The sequence below is a fragment of the Brachypodium distachyon genome, chromosome 3 (genome assembly GCF_000005505.3).
Source record: "Brachypodium distachyon strain Bd21 chromosome 3, Brachypodium_distachyon_v3.0, whole genome shotgun sequence".
Taxonomy (NCBI): domain Eukaryota; kingdom Viridiplantae; phylum Streptophyta; class Magnoliopsida; order Poales; family Poaceae; genus Brachypodium; species Brachypodium distachyon.
Window position 1 is genome coordinate 19,282,455 of NC_016133.3, and position 15,001 is coordinate 19,297,455.

General features: G+C 51.1%; 1 protein-coding gene across 1 annotated transcript; it reads right to left on the reverse strand.

Annotated features, from left to right (window-relative positions):
• Nucleotides 1–230: 230 nt before the first annotated feature.
• Nucleotides 231–1,164, reverse strand: LOC104584089. Its single transcript, XM_010238212.2, has one exon. The coding sequence runs from the start codon at nt 1,092–1,094 to the stop codon at nt 357–359; it is 738 nt and encodes a 245-aa protein (XP_010236514.1). The 5' UTR covers nt 1,095–1,164; the 3' UTR covers nt 231–356.
• Between the last annotated feature and the right edge of the window lie 13,837 nt (nt 1,165–15,001).

The following is a 15,001-nucleotide window of genomic DNA, read 5'->3' on the forward strand; positions in this document are numbered from 1 at the left end:
CACGAGAGAGAGCTGGAGCCCTATGTTTCAGCACAACGTATTTTAAGATTTTGCTTGGACCAACAATTAGACTAATGATTTGAGAAATGATTTGAGACTTATGTGTTACAAAAATTATATCATTGGATTCGTATTTCAAATTTTTTTCAACGATATAAAATTTGTAACATATAATTTACATACAATTGGTCTAATTGTTGGTCAAGTTTGATCTTAAAAAGCGTGGGCGCGCATTGTTTGTGAAATGGAATGAGTAAATAGACAGTGATCATCGACGTTGAGATTAGAATAGCAGCCTGGCGGACCTTACATTGCCCAGTGCCCACAATCCACAAAATAACACAAAATAACTACTTCTAATAAGAGGCGGGGTCCGAGTCCGGCATGACGCCGACGCGAGCGCCGAGGCAGTAGGAGAGGCAGGCGTCGTGGCAGGCGTAGAAGACCTGCTCCTCGGAGAGGTCGCGGGCGTGCCACCTGCTGACGCCGACCCGCTTGTCCTTCTTCACCCCGCCCCAGCCGAGGAGCCGCTCCGCCATGCCGGCCATGGAGGCGTTCCCCATGCCGGTCACTTCGCGCAGCTCCCTGGCGCACCTGTCCTCCAGCCCGTGGTGGGCGCTCAGCTTGCGGCAGTCGGACCTCACGTTGTACCCGACGAAGGCCACGCGCGGGTCGTCCAGGAAGCGCGAGAGGATGGCGGGGATCGCGGCACCGTCGGCGTTGTCGGCCGCCTGCGCGATCTGGAACACCAGGCAGCGGTGCCCGCTGCAGAGCTGCAGCGTGCCCGGCCGCAGCTCGGACTCTGATCCTCCGTCATTGTCGGAGGAGTCGGGCTCTGATTCGCCGCCGTCGGGCTCTGATTCGTCGTCGGAGGAGGAGGAGTCGAGGAAAGGAGGAGTCCACTGCACGCCCAAGCCGACGGTGAGTCCCATGCCGGAGTGGAGGCGGCGGCGGCCCCGCCAGAGCGTGGTGTAGACCCAGCAGCGCGCCACGGCGGGGGTCACCGTGACGGTGCCGCGTCCGGCGACGCGCACCTCGTAGTCGTCGTGGGTTCGCGTGGAGTGACGGAGGCGCGCTGACACGGCGGCGGCCATGGCTCCGGCGGTTTCTTGGCTAGCTTTGCCCCCTGGCCTGCGGCAACTGCTACGATCGACCCGCTCGGTTTACCCAGGCACGCAAGCCAGACAAACGTGGGAACCTCACGTTTCCAACTAGTAGACTCGACTAGGTCTGCGTTCTTTTCGGCCGAGGCTTCTGCTAAAAACAAAACTGCTCTCACCAGCTTTCCTATCTCAGATTTAATTAGATAAACCAAATCAATTCGATGGTCTAATCAATTTTAGGTGACTGTTTCTTCGGAAAGTTGGGAAAGGACAGCTTATCGAAGAAGCCGGTCTAGAAAATCAAAAATAACTGGCCCTAGGACTCACACGCTGACCGAGGAGGCAGCCAGACAACCACGAATCGCGATAACACGAAAGCAATTTTTTGTTTTCCCAGCTCAAACACGGGAGCGCCTCTCTTTGTTAGCTGGGGCTCACGCATGGCACATTGGCAGCACGAAAGCCAGACAAACGTGGGTTGCCGACTCGGCCCAGTCCAACTAACCCTGCCACCCTCACTGGCCAACACCAGCAGCACCTGGCCTACTCCCGTTCGGCCCAGCCCAACTAGTGATTGAGACGATACAAGAGGCCATGTAGTTGGGATTTGAGTCTTTACTCACACAATCGCTCAGCGTCACGTTGAGAAGGATGGAATCCGATGAACTGATTTCTCGGTAGAGGAGGAAGAGAGATGCCCGCATGGGGTTTGGGTACAAGTTTAATCAGTGTCTTTTTCAGAAGGAATCGCTAAGCCATATAAGCTACGGTAGAGTAATTTCCTGCTGGGCCTGGGCTGTCTTCCTTGTTGACGCCTGGGCCTCACGCCTCCTGAAGTGCTCGTCTGTACGTCTTTTCTCACGCAACGCCTGGTCCAGGTACTTAGCCGTGACATTGTCCCCTCCAACAGAAGCAGCTTGACCCCAAGCTGGAGCATCAGGGAAATAATTGACCATTGAAAACAAATTCTCCCACGTTTGACAGTGAGCAGGAAGATGGCTCCATGACAGCAACACCTGAGGTTTTAACTTGCCACCACATTTGATCAACCTGGCCGCCAATATCTCCAATGGCTGGACCTGCAGAACTGAATCCATGACGAAAACAGGAAGGTCAGTGCTCACCTGATCCGTGGTGTTCAGGGCCTTCTTAAGCAAGGAGACATGCACCACCGGGTGAATCCGAGAGCCAACAGGCAACTGCAATTTATACGCCACATTGCCGACACGCTGCAGTACAGGATATGGTCAGAAGTACTTGAAACTTAATTTGTGTGATGGGCGAGAGGCCACTGACTGTTGGACATACGGTTGCAGACGTAAGTAAACCTGATCCCCCACTTCAAAAGATCGTTCCATGCGTTTTTTGTTAGCCTGGGCAGTCATGCGCGCCCGCGCCCGCTCCAGGTGTTGCTTGATCAGAGGTATCTTGGCATTGCGCTCCTGGAGCCATTCTGCCAAATCAGGGTTGGGAATTTGAGCTGTGTTGTCCACTGCAAAGTGCCGAGGTTTTCTGCCATATAACACCTCAAAAGGGGATCTTCCCAAAGTTGAATGAAAGGTTGTATTATACCAATACTCTGCCTGAGGGAGCCACTGTGACCACTTGCTTGGCTTGGCATGAACGAGACAACGAAGGTAGGTTTCAAGGCACTGATTTAGGCGCTCGGTCTGTCCGTCGGTTTGCGGGTGGTAGGAGGAACTGAGATTCAACGTGGTGTCAGCCAACTTGAATAATTGTTGCCAAAATGCACTGACAAACACCTTGTCACGATCAGAGATGACAATCTGGGGCATACCATGCAAACGATAGACATTGTCCAAGAAGAGTTGAGCAACCGTTGAAGCAGTGAAAGGGTGCTTCAACGGAATGAAATGCCCATATTTTGTGAACTTGTCTATGACCACCAAAATCGTGTCATAGCGACCAGATACAGGTAAACCCTCGATGAAGTCCAAACTCAGTGTGTGCCAAGCCGCAGGGGGAATTGGGAAAGGTTGCAAGAGGCCAGGGGTACGGTTGTGATCACTCTTCGCTTGTTGGCAAACCCGGCAATTCTGTACAAAAGTGTCAATGTCTTGCTTCATTTTAGGCCATGCAAACAACTGTTTGACCTTATGATAAGTGGCCAAACGCCCTGAGTGCCCACCCAAACTACTACTGTGTAATGCCAAAAGCACCGCTTGATGAGCTGCTGAGTGTGAGCCGAACCAAATACGACCATTGAAACGAATAATACCATCAGTCAATGAATATCCGTGGGCATTTGGACTCTGAAGACTGAGTTCAGATAACAGTTGCAGGGCTTGAGGATCACGCTGATATGCTTCAAGAATTATCTCCACCCATTTAGGCTGCACCATAGAGATGGCATTCACTTCCAAGGAAGCAACAGGGCGTCGAGATAGAGCATCAGCTGCTTTATTAGTGACCCCTTTTTTGTATATGATCTTGTACTGTAACCCCATTAAACGAAAGAAAGCTTTTTGCTGCAACACTGTATTGAAACGATGATCCCCAAGATGGATTAGGCTCTTCTGATCTGTGTGTATAGTGAATGGGCGATGCTGTAAATAGGATTTCGATTTGTCGATTGCAAGCAAATAGCCATACACTCTTTGTCATAAGTCGATAGAGCTTGGTTTTTTGGTCCCAATGCATGACTGAGAAATGCCAATGGATGACCTTGCTGCATAAGAACAGCCCCCACCCCATATGCACAAGCATCTGTCTCCAACACAAATTCTTTGGTAAAGTCCGGCAATGCCAACACTGGGGCATTCACCAAGGCCAGTTTCAGAGTACTGAATGACTCATCCTCAATGGTTGTCCAAATAAAGGGCACATTCTTCTTGAGCAATGTGGTCAGAGGGCGACAAATCACACCAAAATTGCGAATAAATCGTCGATAATATCCGGCTAGCCCCAAAAATCCACGAAGTTGTTTGATATTCAAAGGACAAGGCACTGTTGCACTGCCTCAATTTTAGCTGGGTCGGTTGATACACCATTTTCCCCAATAATGTGCCCGAGATATTCCAGAGACGGTTGTGCGAATGAGCATTTAGTCAGTTTAACAAACAATTGGTGCTGTTGTAATAGCGCAAACACATGGCGCAAATGCTGAACATGTACCTCCAACGATGGACTGTAAATTAGAATGTCATCAACAAACACTAAGACAAACTTGCGAATGACTGAAGCAAAAATGTTGTTCATCGCAGCTTGAAAGGTGGCTGGAGCACATGTGAGTCCAAATGGCATTACCAAAAACTCAAAATGACCACTTGAGACTTGAAAGCTGTTTTAGCTTCATCTTGAGGATGCATGCGTATTTGATGATAGCCGGACCGCAGATCCAATTTAGTAAAAAACTTAGCACCAGCAAGCTCATCCATTAACTCTTCCACAACTGGCATAGGATATCGATCTTTAACTGTCACCGCATTGAGATGGCGGTAGTCCACACAAAGACGCCAGGATCCATCCTTCTTCTTGACCAACAGAACAGGTGAAGCAAATGGACTCTGGCTCGGCCGAATGATACCAGCCTGCAACATCTCTCGAAGCTGCTTCTCAATTTCATCCTTTTGTTGAGGAGTGTAACGATAAGGCTTGACATTCACTGGTTGCACACCTGGCAACAAATTGATGTGATGATCATAGGAACGATGTGGTGGCAACCCTTTTGGTTCCTGGAAACACACGGCATGTTCAGAAATGACTTGGGCAATAGGTGATGGCACCTGATCAACCAAAGAGTTTTGTGGCACAGCTGTTAGTTGAACAATGTGAGCCACAGCATCTTGCTCCAGAGACTCATGCAATTCAACCACAGAAATCAAATCACATTGTTTCAGATTAGGTCTCACCCCTCTCAGTGTAATTCTGACCCCATTGTGCCAAAAACGCAACACCTTCTTAGGCCAATCAATCCACATCTTACCACAAGCTTCTAACCAATCCATGCCCAAAATCATGTCATAATGTGGCAAGTTAAACACTTGTAGAGTTGTGGTGAAAGTATATCCTTGACATGTCCATGTAGCATGAGACACAGCCGAATCACATTTGACCTTGCCACCATTTGCTACTGTGACCACCACGGCAGGAACATCATGAACTGGCAATTTGATTGCAGCCACTGCAGCTTGACTAATAAAGCTGCCATTACTGCCAGAATCAATGAGGATAAGCACTTGTTTGCCCCCCATCATCCCTTGGAGACGCATGGACTTCTTGTTAGACGTTCCTGAAGTAGCATAGATGGACAAATGCATCAGGGAATCACCATCACTGTCATCAGTCTCCGGATCAGTGTCAGACTCTGTACTGACTTGCAAGATCAAGCAATTCTTCCACCATATGCAAAGGGACAGCAGCAGCACACTTGTGTCCTGGTTGATACTTATCTCCACACTTGAAACACTCCCCCTTGGCACGGCGTTGGGCACGAAGAGCTGCCATCTTTTTAGACCACACTGGTTTATTGTCCCCTTTCTTTTTATCATCAGTTGCAACTGTAAGAATCCCCTTGCCATGCCCATTACCCTGGTACATTGGTTTATACTCATGCTTGTACTTGGAGCTATTATACTGGCGCGCCTCTTCCAGCATTTCTTCCTGCGTTTCAGCAAGAGATAACGCAGCATCAACAGTTCGAGGTTTATGTAACCGAATGGCTTTTTGAATCTCACGTTTCAACCCAGCGACAAACTTAGTGACAAAGAATGCCTCATCATAATGCCTATTATGCACTAACACCTTATGCCTCAGTTCGTCAAACTTGTGGAAATAGCTATCGACAGATTCGGTTTGTTTACAACGCTCTAAAGTTTCTAAGTAACGATGATGCTTATATTTCCCAAACTTGGCATGCACAACTACCACTAACTCTTCCCAATTATCAACATCATGTTCAGCTTCATAAGTTTGAAGCCAGAAAGCAGCGTTCCCTAAGAAATGCATTGTAGCGAAACGAGCCCAAGTATCTCGAGGAACATGGTACATGGAAAAATACTTTTCAGCTACAGCCTTCCACCATTTTGGATTATCCCCATCAAACTTAGGAAAATCAGTTTTAGGCATACGGGAATGAAAACGGCGATCCTCATGATGATCAGTAAAATGATAACTGTCCAGATCATCTTCCTTGCCAGAGTATTCCCCCAATTCAAATTGCACAGGAGATTGGGCGAAGGTGCGCTTACCCTTGACCAGGGTAGGTCCTGGTGCTCGAGGAGCCCCAGACACAGTACCCTGGTGATGTGAAGTTGAGCCGTGCCCGTTGGGCCGAGGGGTCGTCGTGTCGTCAGACGGACGCGCCGCCTCCAGAGTTGCCACGCGCGCATCCACAGCTGTGAGGGATGTCTGCAGCGTCTCTAGGTGCTGATCCACCTTCGGCATCCAGAGCTGCAAGGCCTGAAGTGCTTTGGCGACCAATTCCCCTTGAGTCTTCACCGCCGTCAGATCGCTCTGCAGCCTTTCCATCACAACCCCTTCAACGATGGAGTCCACCGCCGCCCACGAGATGCGCCCCCGCTGATACACGAATCAGGTCTGCACACAGGAATTTCACAGTCGTGGGATGACCACGACCAACCCTTGCAGCCGCCCAATCTGTATCCGAGCAGTCTACCGCCGCCACACGCCACCAGAGTTGCCGCAAGATGTGAGGCAACACGCCGCCGCCGCGAGAGCAAAATATGTGTGGAATTTTACGAGAGAGCCCAACCACACACACTCTGACTCCCGAATCGCCGCCCGCAGTACCCAATCGAAGAAATCCGACGAACTGCGACTCCCTTTTTTTTTTACAGCTTTTCTGACGAATCCACCCAAGAATCGGTGGCTCTGATACCAGATGAGACGATACAAGAGGCTATATAGTTGGGATTTGAGTGTTTACTCACACAATCGCTCAGCGTCACGCTGAGAAGGATGGAATCCGATGAACTGATTTCTCGGCAGAGGAGGAAGAGAGATGCCCGCATGGGGTTTGGGTACAAGTTTAATCAATGCCTTTTTCAGAAGGAATCGCTAAGCCATATAAGCTACGGTAGAGTAATTTCCTGCTGGGCCTGGGCTGTCTTCCTTGTTGACGCCTGGGCCTCATGCCTCCTGAAGTGCTCGTCTGTACGTCTTTTCTCACGCAACGCCTGGTCCAGGTACTTAGCCGTGACAGTGACCGTGAAGTGAATCCCGGTTGAACGAACCTATTCAATGGCGTTCGTCTATCTAGCTAGCCGTGTCAGTTTATGGCGTTGAGCTCAAACCAACGAATAGCAAAGCATGTTCTCCAGCTCTCAAAAAAAAGAAAAAAGCAAGGCATGTTCTCCTAACATGTGGGCCAGGAAGGCAGAAAGCATGGACCCACGTGTCAGTTTATGGCGATTTTTAGGAACGTACAGTAGGCAAACTCCCTGCTGCCGGTAAAAGGGATATCTAAATCTATCAATCCAGAGCTTGAATGCCGCATAGGATTTTCTCTTGGCCCTATGAAAAACAAGAAAGATTCTTTCCTTAAAAATGCTACGGCATCTATAGAGGCTGGTTTCTGTTCCATTGAAGATGAAGTCGTTCCTGCATTTCCAAATGCTCCACATTACCAATGTGGCAACCTCCATGTGACATGGCTTCTGCATCTCGTTCTTGAGGTTTTTGAAGTTCTGATGAACTGAATCAGTACGGAGGAAATCTGGACAGATATATTGCCAACATGCCAGGGCAAATGGACATTGAAAGAAGAGGAGTTCTCTGGTTTCCGGGGTTATATGATTGCACATGACACAATTGTAAGATGGAAGGTAAAATGTCCTCTGAAGCAGCATGGCCCTTGTGTTCAGTCTATTAATTAGCATGAGTCAGATGAAGATTTTGTGCTTTAGCTGACAGCATGAACCCCAGTTCCAAGAAAAGGTGGATTGGATCTCAATGTGATTCATCAGAGTCTTGTACACCTGAGCAACCTGATACTCTGGTTTGGTCCAGGGATATCCAAGTTCAGTGTCAGTGATCAGAGCATTAAGCTCATGACCTCGTGTAGCTGATCATATGCTTCCACCGAGAGAGGGAGGTGAATATGTGGTGTCATCAGCCCTGATGAGATCAGCCACAGAGATGTCTTGTTGGATAGCAAAAGAGAAGCATATGATGAGATCCGCCACAGTTTATGGCGTTGAGATCAACCGAAGGAACATGAACGAAAAACATGCTAGTCTTGAAATTCGAACACCCGATCTTCTACCGACCAGCACAAGGGATAGCCATCGAACCGAGCGGATTTTCTTAGGCCGTATTTGAACGCCTATAGGGACTCGCCCTGCACCGCACGGGGGGCTACGGCAGCTGTCATGCCAGCAGCGGCCATGCAAACCGCGTCTGCAACCCAGTGTGTTGGGCACGTGACGCAAATCATGGTGCGGCAGACGGAACATCGCCCGTGGGCCGGTGCAGGAGCAGTGCCCCGTGGCCCAGCAGAGGAGAAGGAGGAGGGCGGCGCGCGTCGGAGGGGAAGCAGGAGGGGCGGCGCGCGTCGGAGGGAAAGGAAGATGGCGGCGTGCAGCGAAGGGGGAGTAGGAGGGGCGGCGCATGGAGGAGGGGAAGGAAGATGGCGGCGCGCAGCGAAGGGGAAGGAGGAGGGGCGGCGCACGGTGACCTAGCAGAGGAGAGAAGGGGCAGTTTGCCGGCGGAGGGAGGAAGGATGGCGGGGCGCCGCGGCCCAGCAGAGAAGAAGCATGGGCGATAGAGGAGTAGCCCGTCGGAGGAGGAGCAGATATGCAGCGGAAGGCCGGCGGAGGAGGAAGAGCAGCGGGCGAGAGGCGCTAGCGACGGAGAAACGCAATGGAAGCCAGCCTGCAGCAGAAAAACGTCCGATCCGGGCGTACCCCGCCGTGCAGCACGATCGACCTATTTTTGCAGCTTGGGTACAGGCGGCCGATACAATGCGGGCATCCGAACAGCCGAAATTTGCAGCTCAGGTGCGGGCCAAGGCTCATGCGGGCAGCCAAATAACACGCCCTTACTGACTTACACCGTCCACATATAAGTCGATTGGCACCACCGCGGCCTCCTAGACGTGGCGGTGAGCCACCGGTGGCCCCCCGACACGCAGCGGCATGCTGTGATCAGTGGCCGGATGCGATGTTTAGGCAGCATGCGGGCATTGCAAACTCGGCTATAGGTAGACCTGCTGGCGCACTAGCGGACTGAAGAGAAGAACAAGCACGGGTAGTTGGCTCAGGCGGCGGGTCTGACGTTCGGCGGCGCGAATCCATGGGCGGCAACACGAATCGGTGCGGACAGGTGGGCAGGGATGCCAATTAGCAACCGGTGGCCGTGCATAGCGGCACGACATTGGGTGGCGGGTGGTGTCGGGTGCTCATGGGTGGTCTTCGTCCGTACGTGTAATAAAGGAGGAAGAGGGAAAAGAAAAAAAATATTGGTCACTGACGGATGGGATCCATATGACAGTGATGGAAAGAAAAATATAGGGATCCTGATTTGAGGAACCTCTCGAGCAAAACACTATTTTTTTCTAAAAGTTTATTTCTTTGTGACACCAGTTTTAGCAAAAAAAAACTTCGATCAGTTTAGAGAACCATTTTTAAGGAACCCGATAGGCATGTTCTTATTTTTCTGTTGCATAAACTAAGACTCGGTTTGGCGTTGCTGAATTGTGTTGGGTTGAGCTTATTTTATAATCCGTTTTAGAAAAATATACACAAAATAGGGAATAGTTGTGCAGCCAAACACAAAAATAGTGAAAAGCAGGTAAAAAAAAATTATGCTAATCCAGTGCGATGGCTAACGGAGCTTTTTTATCGGTCGATGGTTGAACTCGAGTGACCGTTTTGCCTTATGTAAGTGCTATACAACTGTTTCATTGTTCTACTAAGACATTCTAATACGCTTCATGGATGTGCTCTTAATGACAAGTTTTAAATCTCGTTGATCTACACCGGAGGTCTGAAGTGGCTTGCAAGGGATGTTATCTTTTTTTTTTCGCTGGATGCAAGTGATGTTATGGTTGCTACATGTTCTTCATTATTCACGTTTATGTTGGGAACCAATTTATAAATTCAGCAGAACGTTTTCGTTGAAAAACGCTTGTTGAGATATGTGTCGAATATGTGTACGAATAGAACTACAGTTGGACCTATAATTAGAAGAGGTTTTCCGTTTTCGTGTTGTAGTCGAACACGTGTAACCCAATGTTAATATATAAAGACATCGCGGGATAGCGCAAAGAGACTATGACAACACAATATCTAGGCACCGGGACTGTGGACTTCAGCCGAACCTCGTTAACATAACGTGCCCCCGTGTCATCTTTGGTCGTGCATTTGCTGAATTCTGTAACAAACATCACCACAACGCATGCGTGCTCCGTCCACAACAACGCATTCTTTGATGTATGTTTTAGTACAATTTAATTAACATCAGTTGCCAAGATGTGTTAGTTGAGGATGTGGGCGACTTCACTACGGTCATTTGGGGCTTCTTAAGAGACCTTGTTTTCCGTGAGACCCTCTGCATGATATGCCACGTAGATACGTTAGCATTTAAAACTAACCTCAAAGCACGACGAGTGAGAAAAAAAATCATGATTATAATGCACTTGGCGCACGGGAGACGGGCCTCCGTGGATCATGGTCCGATCAGATCCGGCGGTGGCGATATTGGCAGCTGCGGCGTGCAAGGTGGGCTGTCCAGCGGTGCTCTGGAGGGTGGCTCAGGTGCTTCCGCGAGGGCTATCGCTGAGACTCAGAGCCATAGTGTTGTCTGGGACCTCACGGGGCTCTGCTTCCCAGTGCCGGTTGGGTGGTCCAAGGTGTTATTCTGGCCGCAGAAGGTTGTCTTCCTGTTGGTGTGCAGCAAGGCGGTGCAGGGGCTGTGGGGGCGCCCATCCGCGGGTGGTGACTTTGGCAGCTGTGTTTACCAATGGTTATCGTGTTGGATTCCGCCGTGGCTAAGGTGATGTTAGCCGTGGCCGTGGCCGTGATCCTGGTCAATCCAGTCAGCAGGGGGTAAGATTTGCGTCTGTTGACGGTATTCAGGGTGGCTGTGTCCAGCAGAAGGATGTTGCAAGTGGCGGCATCCAGCAGCAGGGGGATGTGTCGATTGGCAGTGTTCGAGGCCGCGGTGTCCAGAATAAGGCAGATGTAGGTGTCGGCATCCATTGTGTGGAAGCTGGCCATAGCTATGCAGATTGCTACTCTATTGTTAGCAAAAAAGAATCCTTCCTTGCACCCCATTTAAGAAACTTTTGACTAACCCCTTATAAGATTTTTGACCATTCCGGCAAAGTGGCCCCATATGTTTTTCCTACGAGGTGCTTCTGAGTTGGAGGAGTATCTTCTGAATACGCTCCCTTATCAGAGTTTATAATTGGACAACCCAATTTTTTTTGAAGGTCAGCTTAATTTTGAAACTTTCAATGGCTTTTAACCAAACTTAAAGTTCAGGATTTTCATTTTGTTTAAATCCTGACATAGTGGTCCCGGATGTCAGATCTATGTGGTAAAATTCTTAGAGGGTAAAAAATAGAGTTGACTAATAAAATTTCCTTACAAATTCCAGGCTTGCCATCAAACTGGCTGAATCAATTTTTGTGTAAAAAATTTCGTTTCAAACTTCAAGTTTGCCATCAACCGAACTAAGGGTATGCTAGGTTTCGATCCAAGTGTGTCATGTCAAATATTTGACTAGCCGAATTTGAGATGTGTTTGGATGGTAGCCAATAATATTGGTGTACGACATAGTCTAGAGACTAAAACGCCTCAAAGGAAGGATAATCCGCTGGCCGAAGCATGAAGGCGTCATCATATTAAGAGATAGCATGCAAACAATGGATTTAGTTAATCCATTTATTGAGACATTACTTGCGGAACAAAATATTAAGACCTGCAGCACACATTATATCTTTCTCTTTTTAGTAAACATGGATTACATCGTATGCTGTCAAAAAAAATCGATTACTGTTAATAAATCATGTGCACGTAGTCTATTCTGTTAGTACTTTGTTTTCACGTCAAGTTTTTCAGTTGTGTCTGTTAGGCATCGAGCTCGCGACGTGTGCGAGTCGGTCGTTAGTTTGCATGGCAGTTCGTCCATGCCCGGGTCCAGGGGGCCTCCACCTCCGCCAGGTCGATGTCGTGGGATGGCACGACGCAACAATCGTCGGGCATGATGGCTGGTATGATCCGCCTTTGTACGAAGCGCCGTTGTGCGTGATGAATAAAAGGAGAAAGAGAAAAGCCGGGAAGGTTTACACGGCACCAAAACGGCTGTTGTCTCATTGTCTAACCAGTTCACGAGAGAACAAGGCAAGGGAGTGAGAGAAGTTGAGAGCTCCGGCTAACATTCGGTGTCAGAGCCACGAAAGGCTCTGGGCGCCATGGCCGGCAGTTAGGATCGCTCACATGAGCGGTCGGTCGGTGGTTCGCTGTCGGCTTCGCGACGGCCGCAAGGTCGGAGTCCTGGCGCGAGGCGGAACGACAACCGCCGCATAATCTTCCAGGAGAGGGTGGTCGTCGGCGGCGGGGGGAGCACGATCACCTACCCCGAGCTAACGGCGACGAACTACGTCGAGTGGGCGCAGGTCATGAAGGTCAACCTGCGTGCCCAGCGGTTGTGGACGGCCATGATCACTGAGGAGGACGACGAGATCAACGAGGTCGACGAGATGAATGCTCCGACGGCGCTGATCAAAGCCGTGCCGCCGGAGATGAAAGGCGTCATTGCCTCCAAGGAGACGGCCAAGGAGGGTTGGGAGGCCATCAATCTCATGCGCCTCGGCGTGGAGCGTGTGCACGAGGCGGCTGTGGAACGCCTTCGCACGCAGTGGGAGCGTTTCGCTTTCAACCACGGCGAATCTCTCGACTCATTCGGCATGCAGGTCAACAACCATGTCAACCACATGGCGACGCTCGGCGATCCGGTGGCGCCGGTCACCGTGGTGAAGAAGTTCCTCGCGTGCGTGCCGGAGAAATACATGCAGATCGCGATGTCCATCGAGACGCTGCTCGACCTCATGCAGGTGTCCCTGGAAGAGCTCATCGGGCAGCTTCGAGCGGCTGAGTCCCGGTACGCTCTCAGGAGTGGTGCGTCGAGCGCCGCCAGTGGGCAACTCCGGCTCATCGAGGAGGAGGGGGAGTCGCGCCGCAGGCAGCGGCAGCCTCAGGTAGAACGCAGGTGGCACGTCTAATGCCCAGAACGCGAACGGCAACGGGCGCGGCAAGGCGCTGAAGCAGCAGGGCGTTGGGCATGCCCGTGACACCAACGGCAACATCGACATGTCTAAGGTGAAGTGTTTCAATTGCAATAAGATGGGACACTTCTCCAAGCATTGCAAGGAGACGATGGGGAGCCGGCACTTCTCATGGCGCGCATGAGCATGGTGACTCTAATCACGGACGAAGCCCAGGAGCGGGTGATGCTCAATGAAAAACGCTCCAAGGCGCGCACGGCCCCCAGCGACAGGCTGTGCGACATGGTATGGTTCCTAGACAGTGGAGCGTCGAACCACATGTCCGGGCGCCGTGAAATCTTCTCCGAGCTGCACGCAGGTGTCGGCGGGCGTGTAAAACTTGGGGATGGGTCTGTTGTTGGTATCGAGGGGCGAGGTACGATCGTCTTCACATGCCGGAGCGGGGAGCATCGCGTCCTCACTGACGTCTACTACATCCCACGCCTCGAGAGCAACATCATTAGCCTCGGCCAGATGGACGAGATCGGGTGCGAGACGAGCATCCACCGGGGGGTGCTACGCCTCTGGATCCACAACGCCGCCTACTTGCGCGGCTCCAGAGGAATCTGGGTCGCCTCTACGTCCTTCACCTCGAGGCGTCGCAGCCCGTCTGCCTGTCGGTGCGTGGCGATGACGAGGCCTGGCGCGGGCATGCCAGGTACGACCACCTGCACTTCGACGCGCTCCGGAAGCTCGCCAGCCGCGACATGGTGCGCGGCATGCCACTCATCGACCGAGTGGACAAGCTCTGCAACAATTGTCTGGTGGGGAAACAACGTCGAGCACTTTTCCCTGCTAAGCGATCTACCGCGCCACGAGCCAGCTCGATCTGGTTCATGGCGACCTCTGCGGCCCCATCACGTCGCAGACTCCTAGTGGAAAATGTTACTTCTTGTTGCTTGGTGATGATTACAGCATGTTCATGTGGCTCACCTTGTTGACCAGCAAGGACGAGGCAGAGGGCGCCATCAAGAAGTTCAAGGTGGCGGCCGAGAACGAGTCACAGTGTTTGCTGCGTGCGCTGCGCACGGACCGCAGCGGAGAATTTACGTCGAACAGCTTCACGGCATACTGCGAAGAACTAGGCGTGACGCGGCACCTTGGCGCCGTACTCGCCACAAAAAATGGCGTTGTTGAGCGCCGCAATCAAACCGTCGTCGGCATGGCACGATGCCTGCGGAAGGCGAAGGGAGTGCCGGTGGAGTTCTGGGGCGAGGCAGTCACCACGGCGGTGTACTTGCTGAACTGATCGCCGACGGCAAGCGTCGATGGCAAGACGTCGATTGAAGCATGGCACGGATGGCGGCCGAATGTGCACTACCTTCGCAAGTTTGGCTGCATCGGCCATGTTAAGACGGTGAGCCCCGGTGTCAAAAAGCTTGATGACCGCAGCCGCAAGATGGTGCTGTTCGGCTACGAGCCCGGGAGTAAGGCATATCGCATGTACAATCCTGTGGCGAAGAAGATCCATGTCACACGTGACGTGGTGTTCGATGAGGCAGCTGCATGGGACTGGCGCGCTGATGCCAGCAATGAGGGCCCTGGTACGGTAGATCAGTTTTTTCTGTTGAATATGAACTGTATCCTACCACGACGAACTCGGCATCGTCACCAGCTCCATCCTGCCCGGCAACGACTACAACGCAAA